This window comes from Aricia agestis, chromosome 1, assembly GCF_905147365.1.
Source record: "Aricia agestis chromosome 1, ilAriAges1.1, whole genome shotgun sequence".
Lineage (NCBI taxonomy): Eukaryota > Metazoa > Arthropoda > Insecta > Lepidoptera > Lycaenidae > Aricia > Aricia agestis.
In genome coordinates this window covers 10,446,175-10,470,848 of record NC_056406.1, presented here as the reverse complement: position 1 = coordinate 10,470,848, position 24,674 = coordinate 10,446,175, and the positions used below count along the sequence as shown (strand labels likewise).

The 24,674-nt window shown below is 36.9% G+C and overlaps 1 protein-coding gene across 1 annotated transcript; it reads left to right on the top strand.

Annotated features, from left to right (window-relative positions):
* The first annotated feature begins 2,961 nt into the window (after nucleotides 1–2,961).
* Nucleotides 2,962–17,293, top strand: LOC121726618 (glutathione hydrolase 7-like). The gene is made up of 10 exons (XM_042114053.1): nucleotides 2,962–3,131; nucleotides 7,155–7,229; nucleotides 7,744–7,901; nucleotides 10,785–10,936; nucleotides 12,992–13,204; nucleotides 13,702–13,814; nucleotides 14,553–14,712; nucleotides 15,403–15,528; nucleotides 16,105–16,226; nucleotides 16,425–17,293. The coding sequence occupies exons 2-10, from the start codon at nucleotides 7,196–7,198 to the stop codon at nucleotides 16,679–16,681; spliced, it is 1,335 nt and encodes a 444-aa protein (XP_041969987.1). The 5' UTR covers nucleotides 2,962–3,131; nucleotides 7,155–7,195; the 3' UTR covers nucleotides 16,682–17,293.
* Nucleotides 17,294–24,674: the final 7,381 nt, after the last annotated feature.

The window sequence follows — 24,674 nt, the reverse complement described above, 5'->3', positions numbered from 1 at the left end:
AATGTTTAAGGTACTACTATTGATTTATAATGGATTCAGTTATCACTAAAGGTGGTTCAGTACACTTATTAAGGCTAGGATATTCCAAATTCACGTTTCTAGAATGAGTAATTTTTAAAGAAAGCGTCATTAAAAAAAACTGAAAAATATATACATGTAAAGATACATCTTTTAACTAGTGACTTTTACGGTTAGAAACACAATACAGATAATTTTACTCGATAAAAAAAAATTCCGAAACAACCTCGATTTTAAAAACATTTTCAGTTTTATAGGACTTACAGGGACTCAATCAAAAAATAATTTGGATAGTTCGATTACTATTAAAATTTTACAGGGAAATGTACGGATACATGTTTAGTTATACTATTTTTTATCTAAGTAAAAAGGTTTTTTCTCCTATTTCGCCCTATCATGGACGCGGCGATCGTCGTAACCGCCACTGTACAAGGCGCGCTGATATGAATGTTATTTTAATGTCTTTTACGTCGATATTCGCACTGACAGACATCGGCCTGCTAATTTAGGAATAACCTCCCCTTAAATAAGTTCAGCTCTTCAAGTTGCATTACAACTGTAAATAACGAATCACAATTTCCTTAGTAGTTAGTGTAGTATCAGTGGCTGCGTATATACTTAAGACGTTAAAGCTTGTTTCTGCTTACAACGTTAAAACCTGCTGAAAGATCTTCATTAACTCTCTTTAACTCTTATTGCTACAAATCTGCTATAACGGAGTTGCTTTTAGATCATAAGACTTTATTTCAACTTCAGTAACGTTAGCGGTTCTGCAAGGGAGTTAATTAAGAGTGTAGTAACACCAAACTCTACATGCGTTGTATAACCCTTATATGCAGTTTACGCCTGTTATACTAAAGGCAATCATAGGTTAAATAGTTACAGTGGTTTTGTACGATCCTTATATAAAAGGTTTTGGAGTAAGATGAATTATTTTTAACTCTGTAAAAACACCATTAAATGTTTCGTACGCTTAAAGAGTTTATTTTATGCATAACGGCTGGCTGAAGTTTAGAAGGCGCCATTCGTGAAAACAAAAAATAACTAAAATTAATAATTAAAATTTTATATTGAGTTATTTTTGCTATGTTTATTTTTGTAAAAGAAAATAACACTTTAGCCAAAGCATAGTGCAGAAAAAAAACTTGAAGCTAACAATTTAAGTTAAAACGGTATCTGTGATTTAAGTTTAAGTACCTAGGTACCAGCAGGTTACTTTGCGCCTGGGGTGACTTGAAGATTAGGGGTTTCATTACTTTGTAAGGAACCCTAATCCAAACATGTATAAATAAAGCTAAAATCAGTATTTTAGTCTCCACAGCAGGTAAATGTCTTCGATAAGTGTATAATTCCTCTCTTATATCAACCCAAGACCGTATAATACTCTTTACCACCGGCGTTGTAGTTCATCAAGTGTCATAATTGGTTTAAGGGAAGACTGTAACTTTAAGAAAAAATCGCCATTTTGATTACTTTCTGTAAACATAACCTAAAAATTTATTGGTACAAAATCACTTTCTAATAACGATATATTTACATTTTTCTAATTATTTTTCTTAGTTTTATGTATATAATCACTAATAAAACCGAGCAACACTTGAAAATGACGTTTAAAACTATTTTAGGTTATTTGCATTTTCAAATGTTATCCTTTTATTCCTCTATGTCATAATTTTTTGAGGGCGCGTTAAAATTGAGATGAGAAACACGATACACTATCACAGTAAACTGGCAAGCGCACTAATAATTAACTTAACACTTCAAAAATACTTTAAATCCACAATACATTTTGTGATGAGAATATTGCAATGTCGGCACTGTCAGCAGATAAACGAAGCACTCATTTAGACAAATAATAACTTAATAAATTAATAGAATTCTTTTTACTTTAAAGCTTTTACAATCTGATTTTGACACAGAAAACTTTTCAAATGACTTATAAGGTATCAACGTACCGGTCTTAGTTCTAACTAACACCACTATAGATATGTTATATAACTCTAGGTTTCAACTTAACTCCATTCTAAAGGCGCTATAAAGTTTCAAACTAAAATTGACGTTCTTGTAACACCTCTTACACACTTCAACTAAAGGCTTTGTAGAACCACTATATAGGGATTCATACAGGCTTAGCCTGCAAAATTTTGTGCCAAAATCGAGGGTATAAAGGTGTTATTACACTCTATAACTCTCTTATAAGAAATACGCTACCTCTTAAATATCTAAGTAGAACCGAAATACATATCTAATAAAGCTTGTCTTAACGCTAATATGTTTGTTGGGAAGACTTCAAGATTCGACCTCCGATCTTTTGGGGGGAGTGATGTGGCGGTACCCACAATTCGCCTAACATTCCTGCATCGCGCCATCGAAGTTTTCTGAACGCGTCAGTATATAATATTATATACGACAGCTGAAATGTATCACGTGGGCTCCGGCCTGACCGAACATACCACATACCACCTCGCTCGGTCGGAAGATCTTCCTTTGTGGTGACCACACATTATCCCACACTACAAAGATATTATAATAATATTGTGATGATTTTATAATATTTCGATTTAAAAATGTAGGCAGATTTCAATTGCGTGAGACATCTTGCAAATATGTCAAAATACAAATTGAGAAATGCATTCTACGCGTCGCGTTGCGGTCTGAATTTGGAGTGGAGGAATCAGAGGAAGTACGTTACCTCGATTTACTGTATCTGTCTCTATCACAATACACGTGCCGGCGCAGGGTGGAGCGTGATGGCAATAGCTTCTTCGTTTAAATTCTACTGCACCCGCGTTCCCTCTTAAGACCTGCCACCAAGAGACAGACAATAATAATCTGTCAGACTGTCGTGTCTCTAGTCTCCACGTAAGCGCTCTCTGTCTATAGTCACAGAATACATATTATTAGTTAGTATAGCGGTATTCCACGATCCGTTCTCGATCTCGACTCGCGGTGACGTCATCGGAACTCCGCTGCGCCCGCGCGTCTTCGCGGTACAAACAACAGTTAAGTTAGTTGAACGACTCAGCGTATACGTATCTGTAGTCACAACACGCGAGGGATAATTTCTAACGCTTATTGAGTGTTCAAGCGAAAACCGGTGTGTCATTACAAAGGTATGTTCAATGATAACTGCAACGTATTTGTAAGACTAGTACTTATTAACTATGATATTCAAATAACTTAGCGTATGAGAATTTCTTTCGGAATCGCCCAAGCAGTACCAAATATAGATTCTCTGACAGCGTTTAAATTTAAGTTATCTCATAGTTAATGATTTGTGATTTTAATGTTTGGTTTAAGTTTAAGGTGTATTATTCACAATAAAAAACATATTTTATGTTTGTCACGCGTGTTTCGCATTCTTTTAACCTTCCTATGAAAAAATGAAACTAAGCAATTAAGTTAGGTACAATTGGTACAAATAAACATATAAAACTAAAATAAATAACTGGCATTGATATCAATTGGTTAATTAAAATAATAGGTAGGTATATGAACTTAACATTATTAAAATAATTTTAGAAACTCTACCTACTGGCTACTACTATGCTACTATAATAACTGTTACTGTTGCCTTTACTATCTAAGAGATAGTTTCATCGCCAAATTAGTTTTTTCTCAATAACTCGATAAATATACAATATTTTAAAAATCCGCTAGGTCGATCTCTCAATAATAGAATTTTATAGAATGTGTTAAAATATTAACTTAGTTCAATGCACGGTTACGGCAATAAATGAAAAATTCGTGAAAATTATATGCATCTTTGTGATTTTTTTCTATCGAGAAAATTTTAAGATATCGTGTTTTTGCTCAGATCGAATTCTCGGAAATATAATGTTGTATCTAATTTTAGAAAATGAAACAATTCGGGGCTTATTTTCAAGTATAAAAATGAATTATAAAATCGACATTTTAGGGTTAGTCGCCCCCTTAATGGCAAATTAACTAGGGCGACCATTAGCTTAATATGTAATTTGGGAGAATAGGAAATCTTTTTGTATTTTATTGAAAGATTATTCTCGGATTAAGTCACAGTTCTAACCTAACCTACTTTTGGACTTTCTGGATTGTGTTTGTTTTTGTTTTGACGGGGGGCTGTGCCCCCCGAACCCCCCTTTCGGCGGGTAGGGGGGCTGCGTCCATCCATTTCATAATCCCGTATTTTCTCCTCGAATATTTGTTGAAATTTTGATCACTCGTATGTGCCTCCACAATTTTTGTCTCTTTAATAACACTTGTAACTTTTATTAACTACTTTATTTCCGAAAAACAACCACAAACACCAACAAACACCTGCTAGTTGACGCCATATTGTAAATAAAACGCACCTAGCGCCGCAGCGGTGCGCGCTGAACTACTTCAATTAGACGGCGGCTTTTGAATCAGCTGTAGTGTTGAACGTTTTGAGCGACTAAAATATTCAATATAAAAGCTAGACGTGTGATTGAATGGCGTTGTTCAGTCAAAGGGCTAGCTGTTTGATTGAACGGCTATTTAAGCCAGTCGGCTGCGACATATTCAGTAATTTAGTGCCGTGGCCCGCAATGGCCGGTACCGCCGCCGCAAAAGCTACGACCCGCAATTTTTTTATCTGTAATATCTTCGAAAATATTAATTTAAATCATATGCTGTAAAGGGCCATATAGATCTATATTAAATCAACAATGTATTTAAAGTATTTAATTGGATAAGAATTAATGCCGTATTGGTTAAAATCGCTTCGAAAATTAGACATTATTTGTAGTAAAAAGTAAATGACAAAAAAATCCCATCAAAAACATCCTGTAAAAAAACCAAGTCTCGCAACTCAGTTTTTATACCGTAAAAGTTTATGAGATCCATGCAATACCAAGTCGGTTAATGTATCCAGTCCAATAAATAGATCAACTTGGACATCGCATGGAGCGCAATAGACTAATAATATAATAATTTTTCTACTATAAAATATATCAATAACGATTTTTATAAGAAACAAATAAAACTAACAATTAATAATAATATAAGCATTATGTATACAGTATTACTATACTACTTGCCTTTCATGACTATCCAATATCCATATTCCATACTAATATTATTATAAATGCGAAAGTGTGTTTGTTTGTTTGTTTGATTGTCCTTCCTTCACGGCCTAGCGAAGCAACCAATCGACTTGATTTTTGACGGAGACTTAGTTGGTCTAGGAAAAAGGTCAAGTTTCCAAAGTAAAGGAGGTTTACAAGAATATTCGTATATTACGCTATTTTTTTTCCACGCGAGCAAAGCCGCGGGCAAAAGCTAGTGCTTCATATAATATATAGATACCTATCTACAACTATTACTCCTTCGAATATACGTACGGAAATATCGATGGTACCGGTACTATGATTCATAAATTGCAATTAATGTAACATTGTAATCTTATACATGTATAGGTATGGGATTACAAAGTTATTCACGAAGTTAGAGAAAGAAGAAGAAAACTGGACAGTAATTATGAAATGTTTATTAGGTTTTCCCTTAATTAAGACCCTAAACACTAGCTAGATATCTCTCTACCGACGATAAACAGGTGATATTGATGGTACGGGTACAATGATTCATAAACCGCAAATGTAACTTTGTAATCCTATACATTTATATGGGATTACAAAGTTATTTACGAAGTTAGTGTATCTAGAAAACTGGACCGAAATTTTGAAATATTTGAATTTTTCCTTGATTTAGACACTAAACACTAATTATATTCTAAATTTGAAAGTTCTATGTCTGCTAGAAGTGCCTTAAACTTTTGGTGATCGGTCAGTCAGTCAGTCAGTGACAAAATTAAAAAACTTTAACAAGTTACAGTTCTTAAACTACTGGTGCAAATTGAATGAAATTTTAAATATACCGTGTTTATACAATGCTTGCTTAGCAACTGAAAATTCAGGCTTGTTGGTTTATCCACAATGAAGTTATAGGGGGTCAAAAAGAGCCTGAATTGGTTCGAGAAAAGGATAGTACGGCCGTACCGCTTTTTTGCTCGACTTGGAGGGGGCACTGCCGTGCCCCCAGATGTTATTATGGGATAACCATAAGAGATAGACATAATATACCATCGCGAAGTTTTCTGTTGACCTTTTCATTGTGTATCTACAATACTTAGTACTTAAATTATTTTGATAATTCTCGTAGGGTTCAGCTGCTGCGTTTGCAATGTAAGCGGAAAAAAATGTAATTATTTACGACATCAGATTAGAAACCGCAAAAATAACAGTATTTCTCCACTATTAGCCTAGTAAACGAATGCCCAAAATGGGGGTCTGCTTGGAAAAGTCGAAAGCAGAAATTTTAACTTTGGTACTTTGTTTAGAGTAGTTAGGAGATAAACATACTAAAAGTCCTGACCCCTCCGAGGTGAGCCCGAGGGAGGGGGGGGGGGGGCAAAGAAGGTCCCGTTTTTTGCTTTTTTGCTTACTCATCAATAACGGTGCTTCGTACGAAATTATCTTCTACTACATAATAAAAGCCAATTAAATTCTCTACAATCCGCAATGATTGGAGATAGATACAACATTTGAGGAACAAAGTTTTAGACAATTTAATTAGCTTTTATAATGTAGTACAAGAGAATTTCGAACGAAGCACCGTTTATGATGAGTAAGCAAAAAACCAAAAAACGGGACCTTCTTTGCGTTATAGCGCAGTCAACACCAAACGTGAGGCATGCCCGCGACGCATGCCCTCTAACCGTTTCGTTTTTCAATTATTGAATGTGCCAAAACGAAAGTTGAACGAAAGAAGATGATGAAAATTGAAGACGAAAGCGCATAGTGTGGACATAGCTGATAGTCTAGGAAGTTAGAACTCAACTAGTTAGACCCGTATAAATGTCTGCTCTTAAGACATAAGAGCAAAGAGAATATAAACTACTTACTTAAGTAACAAGAAGTGGACCGACATAATTTAAGTCCGGCCTCTTTTTAAATTCTCTTTTCTCTTAAGTGTCAAGAGCAGACTATTTATACGGGCCTTACTTCTACTTATCAATCCCTACAGTAGCCATTCTCAATGTGTGCTCCGCGGAACCCTGGAGCCCCGCAAATGAGCGCAAAATTAGTGCTCGTTATTTATTAAACTAACGACAATATAATATTATTTTAATATTTCAGATTAAGTATGTGATATCGAACTTTTCGATTCCAGCGGTAAAATGTCTACCAGCCCTGACCATCAGTCTCCACCAGGTATGGCTAGCTGATAAATCAGTTCTCCGGTTTAAGCGTGAAGAGGTTACAGACAGACAAACATACACACTTTCGCATTTATAATGTTTGTATGGGGTTAGGGAATTTGACCTTTTTGATTCTTAGTAAACTTAGTTTAAAAAAACTAAAATATTGAATGAATAAGTAAGTTGATACTTTGTAGAGTACCTTACATTGCCTTAATAATATTTTAAGTCAATTTGTGTAATATAATTATCGGGAGAGATTAACGGATTAGAGACTTCATTCACATTGCTTCTTTACATACTGCCCTTCAGGTAGGTAAATATTTGTGAGTGAAATTAAAAATGGTTTAACTATTTCACGCGGGCATAGAGTAATAAATATACGCGGGCCACTGCCCAGTGCCCACTGACAAAGTTTCGGCGGGCTGCAGGTTGGGTATAGTTGCTCTAGACCCATCCAGCCCCCGGTAAACAAACGCCTATGCTACAACGATATTAATAACCCATTTCTGTTTCCTATTTACCAGGTGTGGTGGAACTTCGTGAGGATGTGCCGTTGAAGTCGAGTGGAACTGCTCCTCGGACCTGTGCTAATGGTCCACGGTTTATTATCGCGGCTTTCGCAGCACTATCAGCTGCGATCACAATTGCTTTGCTTACACAAATCTACTACGGAGATTATGAGGTATGTAAGCGGCAGTGGTTGATTTTTAGGGTTCCGTACCCAAAGGGTAAAAACGGGACCCTGTCTGTCCGTCTATCTGTCTGTCTCCAGGCTGTAATTCAAGAACCGCTTTAGCTAGACTTCTGAAATTTTCACAGATTGTGTAAGTACCGCTATAACAACAAATACTTACTAACAATACGAGTAATAGTATTTTAAAAAGATAAAACCGACTTCAAAATTGTACGTAATTGAGAATTAAAATTGCCTTGTCTCAAAAACTACTGAACCTATTTTTATGAAACTTGAAATATTCCCTAAGTTGATAAATACCTAGTACATTAAAAAAGAATCACTTAAATCGGACTTGTAGTTCCGGAGATATGCGAGCACAAACATAAAAACATACATACTTACATACATACGTACATACACTTTTGAAAGGCACATAGGTATTTTGTTCAGACACTGAAATAGACTAGAACATAATATACAAAAACTGGGCAGTTCTGGAAATATTACATACATACGCGTCGAATTGATATTCTCCTTTTTTGAAGTCTGTTAAAAATAAAATAAAGTTAATATTTAAGGGTTAATACTCTATGCCGGTACGGAACCCTACGTGCGCGAGTCTGACTCGCACTTGGCTGATTTATTATTACGTGTAGTGTCACGTAGTATTTCATGAAAGACCTTTATTCAATAACTATAAAATTATTATTATACCGTAAATTATTGGATCATTGGACAGCTAAGGATTTTTTTGTTACAGAAATAGCTGTAAAAATTAATTAAATACTTTGCATGAAATAGAAATAGATATTGTATTGTAACTTGATATTATACAAACATAAAAATGCGATGGTTTTTCAGTTTCAATGATATTCTACTTATACAGATATGTTACGTCCATACTATTTTCCGGCTAAAATCTCTTCCGAACAATTTTCAAATTCAAAATTGCAGACATTGACAAATTTGACAGATAAGTGAAACAAAAGATACGAAAAACCATTTAAGTACCTACATAAAAGAGACAGTTTTATTTTTAAACGTCGAATCGTATCGCTGTCTCTTTCTTCGCCTTAGCTATGACGAAAATTCGATTTTTTCCAGATTGTTCGAAAAAATAATTGAAAATGTAAATAATCGAGGTATTTATTGCAATCAAGACATGTGGTAAGAGAGTCCATGTGTTTTGTTTACTTTCGAGTCATAATTGGTACATTTTCGAAACACGCACGACGTCATTTTCAATTTATTTAGGTAAGAAGTTCGTGACTGCGCCCGATGCAGACTAAACAACAGACGGCCCAATGGGGCCGTATTTGAAGCTTCACAACGCGCGCGGTAGTAACATATCTGGTTTGAGTATTTCATCATTGTTCAGTTTATATTGATTTTTTTTTGTAAAAACTGAATGGTAGGTAAAACACAGTCATGGGACAGAATTATACAAAGTTTGATTGAAATTTGGTTAAAATAGGTATTAATGTTTTCACATATATTTTTTATTATTTACTGCAAAATAAGGTATTTTAATTAAATATATAAGAAAAAGTTACTTGAAAAGATTAAAATTCTTACCAATATTACATAGTAGTTAGTACTATTGTAACATATCCATGCCACCTAGTATTATAACTTTATAAATGTGAAAGTCTGTTCGTCTGTCTGTCTGTCAATTACTTCTTCACGCCCAAACCATTGAACGGATTTTGCAAAAATTTGAGACACTTTGAGTCCCGGGAAAGGACAAATAGTACTTTTTATCCCGGAAAAATGTACGGTATCCACTCGATAAACGAACTTTGACGCAATGGAGTTACGGCCGTCATCCATTAATATTACTTATAGATGTGAAAGGATGTCCGTCTGTTTCTTTATCTATATATTTATTACCTTGTTCAGGTAAAACGTAACTCAAATATTTAGAGATTTCAAATTCTATTTGTCCTCATCGAGCCAATCGGCATACTCAGACAATATATTTTCAATATGGAGCACAATGCAGAGCAGCTCATTTGCCTATCGCTGTGGTCGTATTCTACTTTTAGGAGGGAGTTGGGCTTGTTATGCCATGCACGTAACGATTGTGCGTTAACAATAATATTATCTTTTAGGATGTGAAAAGCTCCCACAGATTGCATAATAATGTTCTTGAGTCTGGATTATTAATAATACTGATGGGTAGCAAAAATTGTATGGCATTTGTTTAATTTAAATCATTCTAAACAAAGTCGAGGGATATCATGAAATATTTAAACTAAAGGCTTGCTATTTGCCTATTGATAAAAAAATACTCTTATTTTTATTGTAACGTGAATGCCCTTCAATATTCATTCCATTTTATTTACGTCGTATAAAATTCACAAAATTTTATTTTAAAGCGTAAAGTGTCCCTCTATTGAAAAATTCTAATGACTCGTATAATTTACCCTAGTCAGGGACCTGTACCAGTCATTGGACAAAGCACAAAAACACAATATTTATTATGGTTGCCTTAAAAAGTGCCTGTTTTTAAAGCAACCTTATTAAAAATAGTGTTTTTGTGCTCTGTCCAATGACTAGTACTGTCCAATCACTAGTCATGTTCACCCTATCTGGCAAATCAATTTTCGGGAAGATAAATTGATGAAGAAGATGCTGTCGTCACTAAACGTCAATGTCATTATAAAATATGTCAATGTCAAATGTCAATAAAATACAAATAAAATTATATATTTTATGATTTTGTTACAAACAATTCTATACATTATTTTGTACGTATTATAACATTAAGTAATAAAAACAGTGCAAACTGCATTTACCGCAAATTATTCCAATTTTAACCACATCATAAAAAACAAAAAAATTCATAGAAAATCCTTAACTATGCACTTTCAATAATTTGTTTTTCAGGTGGTTCCCCACGGCTCAGTTTCATCTTCAGCTGCAGAATGTTCACGGTCTGGTGCACTTGTGCTGCGCCATGGAGGTGGGGCCATAGACGCCACAGCCACCGCCGCCCTCTGCCTTGCTATATTGGCTCCACACCGAACTTCTCTAGATGCGTAAGTATGATTATTTATTATTCCATTAGATTGTTATAAGTACTTGAAATAATAATATTTAATTTATGAAAATAACAATAATTTTATTTTATTACTAATGTACCTAATGTGTGTGGCAAGAGTAAAAATTATTATAACTAATGTAATGTGTGTGGCATATAATTTTAAGTAAAAATTATAATATACTTTTTGTCATGCAGGTCTAAGGCCCAGTTTTAGTGTGTATACAACAGACAGAAAGAGAAACAGACGCACTTTAACACTATATTTTATTTATTGACTAGCTGTTGCCCGCGACTTCGTCCGCGTGGACTTCAGTTTAAAGCGCGCGATGTCAACAAAATTGGTGTCAAAAGCTTTTATAAAAAAAACCCCGGTACCCCTTAAATCAATACACCTGTGCAGTGTGCAAACAATAAGTACTTCATTTTTGTATGTTAAACTTTATATATTATGCCAAATTTTAAAGCTTATTTAGCCCCCCAATTACACAACTTTACCCATAAACTATTTATCATTGATAGGTTTAGCCCCAATTTCACCAACGTCTGTTAGTGTTACAGCTTGTTAAAATATCCTGTCTTCTCTTTCATTCATATGAAAAACAAAACAGCTAACGTGATACTAATTCGAGCATTAACTTTAACAGTCGCTGGTGAAATTTGGTCTTAAGGTTACGTCACTGCACAGATAAAGTACTGAGTTATTTAATACCGTAGAATAGATATAACAATCGAAAAAAATCGAGACTTAAATGTAAGATGATACCACCTCTTATAGAAAGACTTTTGAGCAAGCGTCAGCGCGATGTAGAAGACGCACGGCGCCATCTATTATGAATTTTTTTAACAAATTTACGACCCTTACTTCCCTTTTTTCCAGTAAAAAAGTAGCCTATGTCCTTTCTCAGGCTTTAGACTATCAGTATACAAAATTTCATTACAATCGGTTCGGTAGTTTTGACGTTTGGCGTGAAAGCGAGACTGACAGACAGACAGACAGACAGAGATACTTTCGCATTCATAATATTAGTACAGATTATGTGCATACTGCACAGCTGTTTTTGGGTATTTTGATTAATTAAGGGCCGCGCTACACCGGAATGGCAGCGGCGAGGCGAGCACTTTCAGCGCTGCCATTCCGGTGTAGCGCGGCCCTAAGAGGGGTACCACTTACCAGGGTTTTAAAAAGTTTTTAAATTTGACACAAATTTTGTTGACACCGCGCGCTATAAACTAAAGTCCACGCGGACGAAGTCGCGGGCAACAGCTAGTTATGAATAAAAACAATAATATATAATAAAGTAGGTATGATTAGTTCTGTTATAATAATGAAGTAAAAATTAAAGCGCCATCTGTTTTCATATATTAGAATTAAAATGTTGATTGCATTGATATATTTTCTGGATGGAATATAGGCCAACACAACACACTCGAACTCCTTAGAAATGCAGTAGGAGTTCTATAAGATAAGATAGATTGATTATTATTATAGCAAGTGATAATATTATTAAACATAATATTCTAACGTATTAAAAACTATAAACAAAAACATAATACCTAACTAATAAGTATGATTAGTTCTATGTTCCAACGAAGTAAAAAAAGCGCCATCTGTTGAATCGTATTAGAACTAAAATGTTCATTGCATCGCGTCGATATATTTCTGGATTTTTTATAATATTATACATAAAATATATTTAAGATTTTTGAAATTTTATTTTAATACACATCCAAGACCCAGGAACATTGAAAACTTTTTGTTCCGCCTGCGGGACTCGAACCCAGGACCCCCGGGATGAGCGCTGGCCACGCGCAATGCGAAGTAATTTTCATCGATATTTTCATGGAAATAAGATATTTTCCCACATCAAAATGTAGCCTATGTCCTTTCTCAGACTCTAGAATAACTGTGTACAAAATTTCATTGCAATCGGTTCAGTAGTTTTGGCGTGAAAGCGAGACAGACAGACAGACAGACAGACAGACAGACAGACAGACAGAGATACTTTCGCATTTATAATATTAGTATAGATTTTATTAATTTCTTTAACAGGAGTGGAGCACTTGTTTACTGGGAGTATCGTTTATCACAGACACAGTTGCCCACAATTATAGAATGGGGCGGCCCTACAACACCAGCTGTGAATACCACAGGAACGAGTATTGCGAGGCCACCGCGCCTGCTCGTGGCCTTAGCAGCACTCCATGCACGGTATGGTGTCTTGCCATGGGCTGATGTTCTACAGCCAGCTATTGATATAGCAAGGTAAGTTTCAATTCAACAATTGTCTGGACAATTGACAAAGTAAGTCCTCTCAGGTCCGGTTGACAAGAGCTTAACTCTTGACGCAAAGGTTGTGGGTTCAATTCCTGCAGGTGAACAATGAAAACCATGCAGGCTGATTACTGATTGGCTGGTCAGTCCTATGGTTAGTCACATTAGTCATTTGTGCCTTTAGTTGACCAGGGCCGGGTAACGAAAGAAGTGAAAATACAGCTAGACAATTTTTTTATTTTTCCTTTTCCTTCTATTAGTTCTAAAATTATATTAACATTATTTTTAATGAGATTTCATTTTAATTTAACTCAATTAGTATTGATCATTTAATTTTGAAGAAAAACATTAGAGGTAAATAATTGTCTGACCATATCAACATTATCACTAAGTACAACAAAATATGTTTTGTCTTAAATTTTTTTAATATTAGTATTTAGTTCTCATATTTAAACCTTATACTTATATTATGTTCCCATCTATTTCAGGACTGGAATCACTATCCCCGAAGCGCCGCTGTTACCAGATGGCACGCATGCTGGTGGAAACTCGCTGGCTATTGCTGACTACTTGGAGACATTTAAACATAACACTAGTACTGGTATGTGGTAATATCAAATTTTATAGACTAATCAGCAGTTTTCATTTTAATGATAAAGCCTAGTTGCCACTCGCCAGGCTGAGAAATAAAGCCAAAATATAAAATTAGTAGGGTTAGGTATATTTTATTTTTATTTTGATCTGGTCGCATATCAAGCATTTGTGTATTAAGTATTAACCCACAATTCTTTTGTTAAGTTATGAATGCAGTTTTGTTCTAAATGGTCTTAAGAACAAAAACATGACTGCTTTCATAACTCAATAGTCAATACGTAATTTTTTTGTGGGATGATGCATGAATGCTTATAACAGTGTTCATCTATCCGGCGACCAGACTTTGCTAAAACAGAGTTTTTGATCACTTGTTGATAACTCGATGATTAAGAGGGAATAAGGGTTCTTCAAGGTATCAAGGTTATATGAGGTATTGCTGAGTCTTGTTTAGGCTTAAGTAGGCGTTTCTAAATTCATTAATTTGAAACAACTTTTTTTCTACGAGTTTTGAAAATTCGCGAAAAAAAAATTGTTTTTCATAGTAAAAAAGTCACGTGACCAACAAAGTTTCTAACCTCCTGAATGACCCCCTTAGTCACCCCCTTGCGGCTTACTATACCTTATTTGAAACACCCTGCATAAAAAGTTCTACGAAATAATCGCCTCGGCTTATCAGTATTGTCATTAACACCTTTCCGCTCAATCCTCTATGATAAAGACGTCTCAATCCTAATTTATCCGACAGCGTTGTGTGGGTTGTGGCGTTGTGACGTCACGTCGCGGCCGGGCGTCGGCGAGCGCGCAGGGCCGTGGCGCGTGTACGCCGGCGGTGCGGGCGGGGCGATCGCGGCGCGCGCGCTAACAGCGCTTGGCGCTAACGACAGCATTGCGGATCCTACCAAGAGGTAAAATTTTAGTTAGAAATGTATCTCACAGCGTTTGAACCAACCAACATTCGAACCAACGTCTGAAGGCGCGTTCAGACGTACGCGTTTTGTGTTGTAGCCTTTGGGAAAACACGCGAGCAGAAAACGGCCCCAGAAGGGCGGAAGCTCTTATGCAATAAAAATAAATAAATCTGGCAGTCAGGACTCAGACCACCGCGGTAAAGCAGTTGCATAGCATTTTTATCAACTTAATTATAATTTGCATACATCATGTAGCACGGAAACATACACCGTGCCGAAGTTTGGCAACGTCGCACCATAGTAAAAGGAGGTCAAGTAAGTTATCGTCATACAATCGCACCGCGCGCGGCTTGTATGTGTGCGCCATAGTATCAATGCGTCGCCACACGGCACACAACAAAATCTCGGCCAGTTGGCTGGTACCGCTGAGATTTTGTTGTGTGCCGTGTGGCGACGCATTGATACTATGGCGCACACATACAAGCCGCGCGCGTTGCCTTTGTATGGAGATAACTTACTTCCCCTCCTTTTACTTTGGTCGCACCGACGCGACGGCGAGCACCACACCCCGAGCTGAAGTCTGCCGAACTGAAACGACGTTAGACGAATGTTAGGTATTTTTCGTTACAGAATTTATTTATTCAGTCTCCGCGCTCAAAGCCCCCAGTAAAAACTTTGTATTTCCAGTGTGGTGAGCTCGCTGCAGGTGGCGGCGGCGGGGGCGGGGCAAGCGGGCGCAGGGGCGTGGCCCGGCGGCGTCGCCAGCGGGCTCGCCGTCGTCGACCCGTCAGACACATACGTCGCGCTCGTCACGTAAGTTGACTCACACAGTCAGTCTAGCATCAGTTCAGTCCATCGGTTTAGTCAATATGACGGGTCACGGAAGAAAAATGGATTGATTTTGTATTCATTTATATACTTTTCAGGCATTATTATGGCGTCATGGTGTGGACTAAACTGATGTCAGACAGAGCGTGTAGCCCTAGTCTGAGGATTCACTTGGCAACTTATATTTTCAAAATATTGAGCTTGTGTTGTTTAGAAGCGGTGAGACTTATCATTTTGATTTTTTGGTATGTTGTTACAATACATAACACACACACATACACACAAATCTAAAATTTTTAAGTCCTACCACTTCTGAGTTAACAACTTTTTGAAACAAAGAAAGACTTTGTTCTACTAACGTGTCGACTTACAAGGGTTGATTCAGACCGCAACGCGACGCGTAGATGCATTTCTAAGTTTTTATGGATTTGACAGATTCGCAAAACGTCTCTCGCAATTGAAATCTGTCAAATCCATACAAATTTATGCCGCGCCGCGCCTCGCCTCGCCTCGTCGCGTTGCTGTCTGAATTGACCCTAAATCGTCACCTTTATTGTACAGTGGGCTGTCTAAGCCGTTCGGCTCGGGCGTGCCTGCGGGCGGTGCGGGCGCGTGGACGCCGGACGAGCCGACCGCGCCGCTCGACCTCGCACCCGCCATCATCGTACAGCCTGATGTGTGCGGTGAGTAATTTGAACTTTCATAAAAGTTAAAAAGCTGCGCGTCCACTGGATCGGAATCGGAGCGTACGCAGCGTACGAATTTGTTGATTTGTATTGAAATCTATGGTACTGCGTCCACTGGATCGGAATTTAAGACGCGCCCTTGTCTTACCGTAGGTACTTGTTTCTTAAGTAAGAAGTTCTTGTATTTTCATGCAGGCACAAGATACATACTGGGCGCGGAGTCCGCATCAGCGTTAGCACAGGTGGCGGCTGCGGCGCTGACAGGCGCGGGCCCCGTGCGGGCGGTGGAGGGGCCCCGTGCTGAGGTGCTGCCGGGCGGGGCCCTGCTGCCTGACCCTGACCCCGCTGCCCCCGCCGCCCCCGCGCCCGCAGTCAACCTCATACAGCAACAGGGGGACGCTCTGCTGTCGCATGCTGACTCGCGCGGCGGGGGACTGGCTGAACGCTTTTAGGTGTCTGACTTGTCGTTTATAAGGTTATATTAAAACAAGTAAGGACTTTCGCTCATTTCAGTGACACGGGAGTCTTTAAACGGACTACTGCAATACAAAATATTTGTTCGTGAATGTGCATCTCCATTTGATTGTGTTGCTTTAGTGCAACTTAAGACTGTCGTGTCGCATGAGATAGAAGAGAGCCCTTACATAGTACTCGTACTATCAGGGAAGTTGATTCATAGGCAGATGCAAACCTACGTAATTTGGTTGCGTTATCACAAACCCAGCCGACATTATCACGACTAATATTGCATTGACACAACTCGACGAAAATGACGTAGGTCCGCTATCTGCCTTTGAATCAATTTCTTCGATGGTAGGTATATAAAATTTGCGACCGAAAAATTACTATACTGTCAGATAAAATGTATTTAATACCATCAAAGTTATTATTGTCTCTATGAATGTGTTGAGCATCCTCACATATTGCGCTTATTAATTTTGACCAAGTTAACTTTTATAATTAAGTTATAACTCTAGGACAATGCAGTAAATTAGTGACTAATACAGTTATAACAGAATAGATTATTATTATTTAAAATTATATACTTAATAGTTTTAAACAAACTAAAAAAATACGCTTTTTAATTTTTATTTTATCAAATTATTGCACTGTCATTGGTTCTTAATACGTATGCAAAGTTTCGAATTAATTAGACTACTGGAGATAGGTAAAATATGTGCTCAAAGATTCCGTTACATACTCGTACATACAGCCCAAGCTAATAAAAAATAGCTATAGTTACTACGTAATGAATATGTTTATTATTTTTAATGGCCTTAATGTTATCCACTAAAATCTTTCAACCAAAGACATAGATCAAAATAGATACGGCATGTGTATGTACTTCGTGTGCACTGACTTCTATAATACACTGGACAGGCGATCGCTATCAATAAAATGTTCCTATTTGAAAGTCGCCATATTGGTGCTGATTGCTATGTGAAAGCAGTAGTGAGTGTACTTGGAACTACTATTTTGCAAATGGCGGTTGTAATTTTCTATGTAATTAGTTCACAGTACGCTCACCGCGGCGCTTCAAATCAGCACAAAAAATAGTTGTCATTTTGTACGGCATTAGCCTGTCCAGTGTATTATAGAGGTCAGTGTTCGCGTGCCATATCGCGTTCCCAAACGACGAGCAATGCTCGTCTTTCGAAAGTCTGTTCTTTAGTCTGCGCTCCATCGTTATCGGAATCGGATTGAAAAAATTCCTAATCGTGCCCTATAGAGCTGTGGAAATTCGAATAGAAACGTCGGCCTAGATAATGGACACGTTTCTTATCATAGGTACGTCACAGTAGGTAGGAAAAAAGTTGCATGCTCATTTTCATACAAATGGAGGGACATGCGGTATCTATTTTGATCTATATCTATGCTTTCAACTAAATTAGCTTGGAAATGGAATTTAGCAAGTGAATGTCGCACCAATATGTTAAGAAGCCTATCGAATATTAGTGCTAGTGTTGAAAACGATAGACGACGATTGCATGCTCAGTCTGGCTGCTGGCATCAGTTCTGAGGCCGTAGCCAAAGTCCCTTCGGAATCGGATTGAAAAAATGCCTAATCGTGCCGTATAGAGCTGTGGAAATTCGAATAGAAACGTCGGCCTAGATAATGGACACGTTTCTTATCATAGGTACGTCACAGTAGGTAGGAAAAAAGTTGCACGCTCATTTCATACAAATGGAGGGACATGCGGTATCTATTTTGATCTATGTCTATGCTTTCAACTAAATTAGCTTCGAAATGGAATTTAGCAAGTGAATGTCGCACCAATATGTTAAGAAGCCTATCGAATATTAGTGCTAGTGTTGAAAACGATAGACGACGATTGCATGCTCAGTCTGGCTGCTGGCATCAGTTCTGAGGCCGTAGCCAAAGTCCCTTTCGTTAAAAACGATGACGAAATTCGTTTTCAAAATGTATGGGATTTGACATTAGTCTTCGCAAGCGAAATGTCATTTAGCGATGACGTATGTCAAACCGCATACATTTTGATAATGAATTTCGTCATCGTTTTTAACGAAAGATACTTTGTCTAAGGGGTCAGTCCATCAATCTGAGACTGATGCCAGAATTTGAAATAATGATTCTATTTGCTACCAGGTGCCGCTATGTAGCCTTAGGGCCGGCCGGGGGATAGGAATATTATCGTGACACATGACATCTATATCGTGACACATGATAGCTATATTGTGACATATGACAGCAGTCTGACACGATAGACCCTATGGTTACTTATCGGCACCTGCTGGCAAATATAATTTTAAATATCCTCATTGGTTAGACGATAATTCTCCCGTCATTCTGACCAAACTGATGAGCTGAACTGATGCCAGACTGACCGTGTAACCGTATCACTTATCATGAACATGACTGACGAATATGTCACGAGTAGGGTTGCCAGATGTCCGGTATTTAAGCGTACAGTCCGGTATTTTCGAGGCCAGTCCGGTAAAAAATAAAAGGCATACCGGACACAACAATGTCCGATATTTTGAGAAAAGTCGGTAGCTACTACTGATATAATAATCAAATATATTTTGTTTAATAAAGGCTTTCTCAAAATTAGCATAGTCTTGACGACCACAATTTTATGACCGCAATAATAATATAAACCATACAAACCCTCCCCCCCCCTCCCATTTGGGGTTGTCCGGTATTTTTTCGTGACTCACCTGGCAACCCTAGTCACGAGTTACATCACTACGCCGCCAGCGGTTAGTTGGCGTCGATCGACACGTGACTTATGATTATATTTACCATTGTTTCATTTCATCGTTATTTATTATCATTTGTTAAATATACATCAATTGTTATAAATTGTTTTATTTTTCTTACTAATTATTATTAACCGACTTCTTTTATTGTTTCTTAATAACTTTAAATAATTCGAAACACTCTTAATAATAATAATAATTATTATCGTTATGTATTTTAGCAGCGTAAAACTATTCAATGTCCCTGTTTTTAGGGTTCCGTAGTCAACAAAGAACCCTTACATATAGTTTCGGTCTGTCCATCTGTCCGTCCGTCTGTCCGTCTGTCTGTCCGCAGTTTTGCTCAGAGACTATTATAGGACCTACAAAATACAAAGTTGTAATTTAGCATGAATACACTATCGGCACGTTGATAATTTAATCTCTTAGAAAGATGCTTGTGTAAGTGTATACGTAAACAAATTTTACACACAGACGTAAATCAATTTCGGTTTCGTTTGACAGCTCGAGATTGTTGCTCTATCCCGCTAGGTATATTAACTTTATGGTTTGTGTCCGCATATCTCCGGAGCTACAAGTCCGATTAAAGTGAGTAATTTTTCGTGTTTTAAGTTTAGTAAATCACTTCAGTAGTTTTTAAAGACAAGGAATTTTAATTCTCAATTACGTACAATTTTGAAGTCGGATTTATCTTTTTATACTTAATACTATTATAATATCCTGGTGCACCCAGTGCACATGGAAGTTATTAGCACTGTGTAATAAATCACACAGATAGCAGTGAACTGCGCGCGTGCATCAACTGAAACGTGTTTGTGTGTCAGTGTATTTCTGTTCGGTCAATGTCAAGGCCTTGCAAGTTGCATCGTCAGTTTTATAACCGGAGGAAATATATTGATAGATCACAGAGAGAATGAAGTTGTAGATATTTTGGACATTGGTATGGAGCAGTATAATAAAAGAATACCTACGTCCTATAATAGTGTTATTTGATACTACATAAGTACCAAAAAGATATATTTTTCAACTTTCAAGCTGATATCATTAATGTTACCCAAGTCTGTAGGTAACATTCGGTGATAATATTTTTTTGGTCTTTTCGTGTTTCTAATAAGGTAGAGTTCCTACTTCCTAGGAACTAGCCTTATACTTGCATCCTGTAAGAAATCCCTCAACATCATGATAAAACTACAAATTACATTGAAAAAACCGGCCAAGTGCGAGTTGGACTCGCCCATGAAGGGTTCCGCAGCAGCAACAAGGTTTATTTCTATGAAATTAAAAGGTTTTTGATTTGTTTTTATATTTCGGTTAATTTAATGAAAGTTAAATTAAGGTTTACATTTATGACGTATAAAAAAACTACTTGCTAGATCTCGTTCAAACCAATTTTCGTTGGTAGTTTTTATAGTAATGTACATCATATATTTTTTTAGAATTATCGTGCCCCTACTTTAGAAGTTAGAGGGGGGGGGACACATTTTACCACTTTGGAAGAGTCTCTCTCGCAAACTATTCAGGTTATAAAAAATGATTTTAGAAACCTCAATATGATTTTTGAAGACCTATCCATAGATACCCCACACGCATAGGTTAGACGAAAATTTTTTTTTGTTTCAGTTGTACCTATGGAGACCCCTAAAATTTTTAATAATTTTTCCATTTTTGTATCAAAATCTTAATGCGGTTCACAGACTACATCTACTTACCAAGTTTCAACAGTACTTATAGCTCTTATGATTTCGGAGAAAAATGGCTGTGACATACGGACGGACAGACAGACAGACATGACGAATCTATAAGGGTTCCGTTTTTTGCCATTTGGCTACGGAACCCTAAAAAGTACCTGACTCAACACTTTTTTTTTCCGTTGGGGAAATGCGTTTACGCATCCCCGGCAGTCTGGGGAGGGCTACCGGGGTATGTGGGACTCCCTGGGGGCGGAGGGCCGCGCCCGGGCATACCCACTAAAACCCCAACGGTGTTCCTGCTCTTCCGCTTAAGGCAGAGCCACGGGATACGCGGAATACACAACCGCGACCCTGCCAGCGGATGCCTCTAAAGTAGGGATTCGTTATGTTTTAAAATAGCAGTGTTGAGTTAGGTTTCAGTGCACCTAACTCAACACTGCTATTTATTAAAACATAACAAATCCCTACTTTTTAAACGCTCGCGATAAAACAAAAATCACAAGATTGTTTGAACCTTTAGAGGATTCGGTTACAACTTACATGTAGTCTAATCTCTGAATGGCAGACGCGATGGCACAAATTCACTAAAGGGAGACATCTTTATAACTTTTTCCCTAGTATTCGTGAACGGCTGTCCAAACACTGGATAGATATTGATCACATCGTATCTCAATTCCTGACCTGAACCTGAAATTTTAAAGCCAAACTTTACGGATTTAAATTGGTTGCAACACCTATGTGCGTGTGCTCGACCGAAGGCAGTATGAACAAACAGCCCATCCCTTTCTCTGGGAGTGTGGTCTTTGGCAAGAGGAACGAACTACAATGCTGAACAACCTACTTATATTGTAAATCTGGAGCCGCTTACCTACTACACTGATCTCGTGGACAGCGCTAGGAACTTCCGTGCCTTCAAGCGTTTTTATCATAATTATTATTGGCAACAGTCAAACACAATAAACGCCAATATTAACTTAACTTCAGCTTAGGAGTCACAATTATTATTAGCCTTATGCAACTTTGTGCTGTCTCCCGCTTTGTTTGGGGAGGGAAATTGGAATTCTTCCTACTCCTCCTATTTTCTTCTGATTAATTTCGTTGCGGGTCCCAAGACAGCTTTAGCATGTCCCTCGGGCTCCCTGAGATCATAATAAAGGGTTTTCGTGGTTGGATACCGCTGTCGATCCTGGCGATACAGGAGATACAGTGGTGGGAATGTGTGGTGGGCCAAAGCCCGTTTAAAAAAAAACACTGCTATTTTCACAGTGTAATATGTAGGTAAGTATATAATATACCTACAAGAGACAGAAACCATTATCACTTATTTATAGTTGGACGCCGTTATGCATTCGTGTACTAACCCTCATAAAAATTGTGTATTGAGTTATGAATGCAGTTATGTTCTTTAGATGATTTAGAACAAGACTGCATTCAAAATTTAACGACCCAAAAAATTGTGGATTAGGACACTAATGCTTAACAGCGACCAGTTATACTTACCTAATATAATAAAAATAATCCATATTATAATTACTTACCTAAGTGTATAGGTACCGAATTAATGAGAATTTTTACAATTTGCCTTCCAAAATAAGTAGGTAGGTATGTTTATTGTTTAGTTAAGCAAAAGAATAATATAATTATCATAAGAATGCAATGAATGAAATGACCGCTCGTCGACTTGGGAAGAATTCTGTAGTTTATTTTTAAATTGAACAAAACAAAATCATTAACTTGTTGATTTAAATAAGTACTTACCTACTGCTTTCGTTACTCAGAGTCAACAGTGCAATCATAAAGCTTCTGGGAAAAACATGCTAGTAATATTCAAAGACCTTACCTATACTTACTTATATACCTAATAATATTTAAAAAAAACAACGGCAGCGTGATTTTGTCCCTTGCTTGCGACAGCCATTATACTAGTCAGCTGCAATCGCCCGTAGCATTTCTATCGCAACTCGCAAGATACAAAATCACCTTGAGGGTAGAAGTTCCCTCGAACTTAAACCTACTTACCCCCTCTTTTATTAATGTTCGAGTGTACCTATCTACTAGTAAGTACCTACATTCGAAATACAGCAATAATCTTCAGCATATGAACATTCCTTTCTCCGTTATTTTTCCTAGTTTTGTTTATTAAAGTAATGATATTAGCTTCCAAAATAATACCAATTTATTTAAATTCGGGCAGCGAGCTACATTCAGTATCTCCCTAGTATTTACAAATTACGTTTATTTGAAACACACGCCAATAGATCGACAACGTAAGAACCACTCAACACACAATTCTACTTATACAGATCTGTTATATCCATACTATTTTCCGGCTTAAATCTCTTCCGAATAATTTTCAAATTCAAAATTGCAAACATTGACAAATTTGACAGGTAAGTGAAACAAAAGATACGAAAAACCATTTACATAAAAGAGACAGTTCTATTTTTAAACGTCGAATCGTATCGCTGTCTCTTTCTTCGCCTGAGCTATGACGAAAATTCGATTTTTTCCAGATTGTTCGAAAAAATTATTGAAAATGTAAATAATCGAGGTATTTATTTCAATCAAGACATGTGGTAAGAGATTCCATGTGTTTTGTTTTTTTTGAGTCATAATTTGTACATTTTCGAAACGCGCACGACGTCATTTTCAATTTATTTAGGTAAGACAAGACGCGGCACGTTCGTGACTGCGCTCGATGCAGACTAAATAACAGACGGCCCAATTGGGCCGTATTTGAATCTTCACAACGTGCGCGGTAATAACATATCTGCTTTGAGTATTTCATCATTGGTAAGAACATAACAATGTTACGTGCTAACTGCTAGGGTTCGAAGGATTTGGAGAGAAAGACCCGCTGACTCTCTTGACAACACTAGGTCACACAAAGTACTAGGTCCAAAACACTAAGCACTATCACTGTCCTAGGTCTTTTTTATTTATTTATTTATTTTAATGCACAAAACACATTACAATCAAAATGAAATAACATGATAAATACAGTTTATGATCTAGATTGTAAGGTAACATAATATATGTGCACACTATTAAAAACACATTGCAAAAAGTATAACATAATTTATACTTTGCAATGTACATAAATTATGCTTGGTAACTAATACAAAATAATTTATATATATATAATAAAAAAGGTGAACACTAGTAATAGGTTATTAAAATAGGTTATTTGGAACCTTCTAAGGTGATATGGAGGATGTTTTTAACAATTTTTATATACGATTGAAGCTTATCAAAAATGTCTAAATTTTTATTTTGTTATATTGACGAGCCATGCGTGTTAAGGGGTTGAAATAGGAAATATTATTTTTGTAGACTTGCAAGGCAAATAGATTTATGTTGCTTGCTCTACGAGCACTAAATTTAATATTGAAGCTAATATTATGCGAGAGTAAGTTAGGTGAGTCCAATAGATTAGGTAATAAATGTATAATTTTATAGAAGCAAAGAAGATCAACGAAAATGCGCCTATTCTCAAGAGTTTGTATTTTGAGATTAACTAGCCTATCATGAT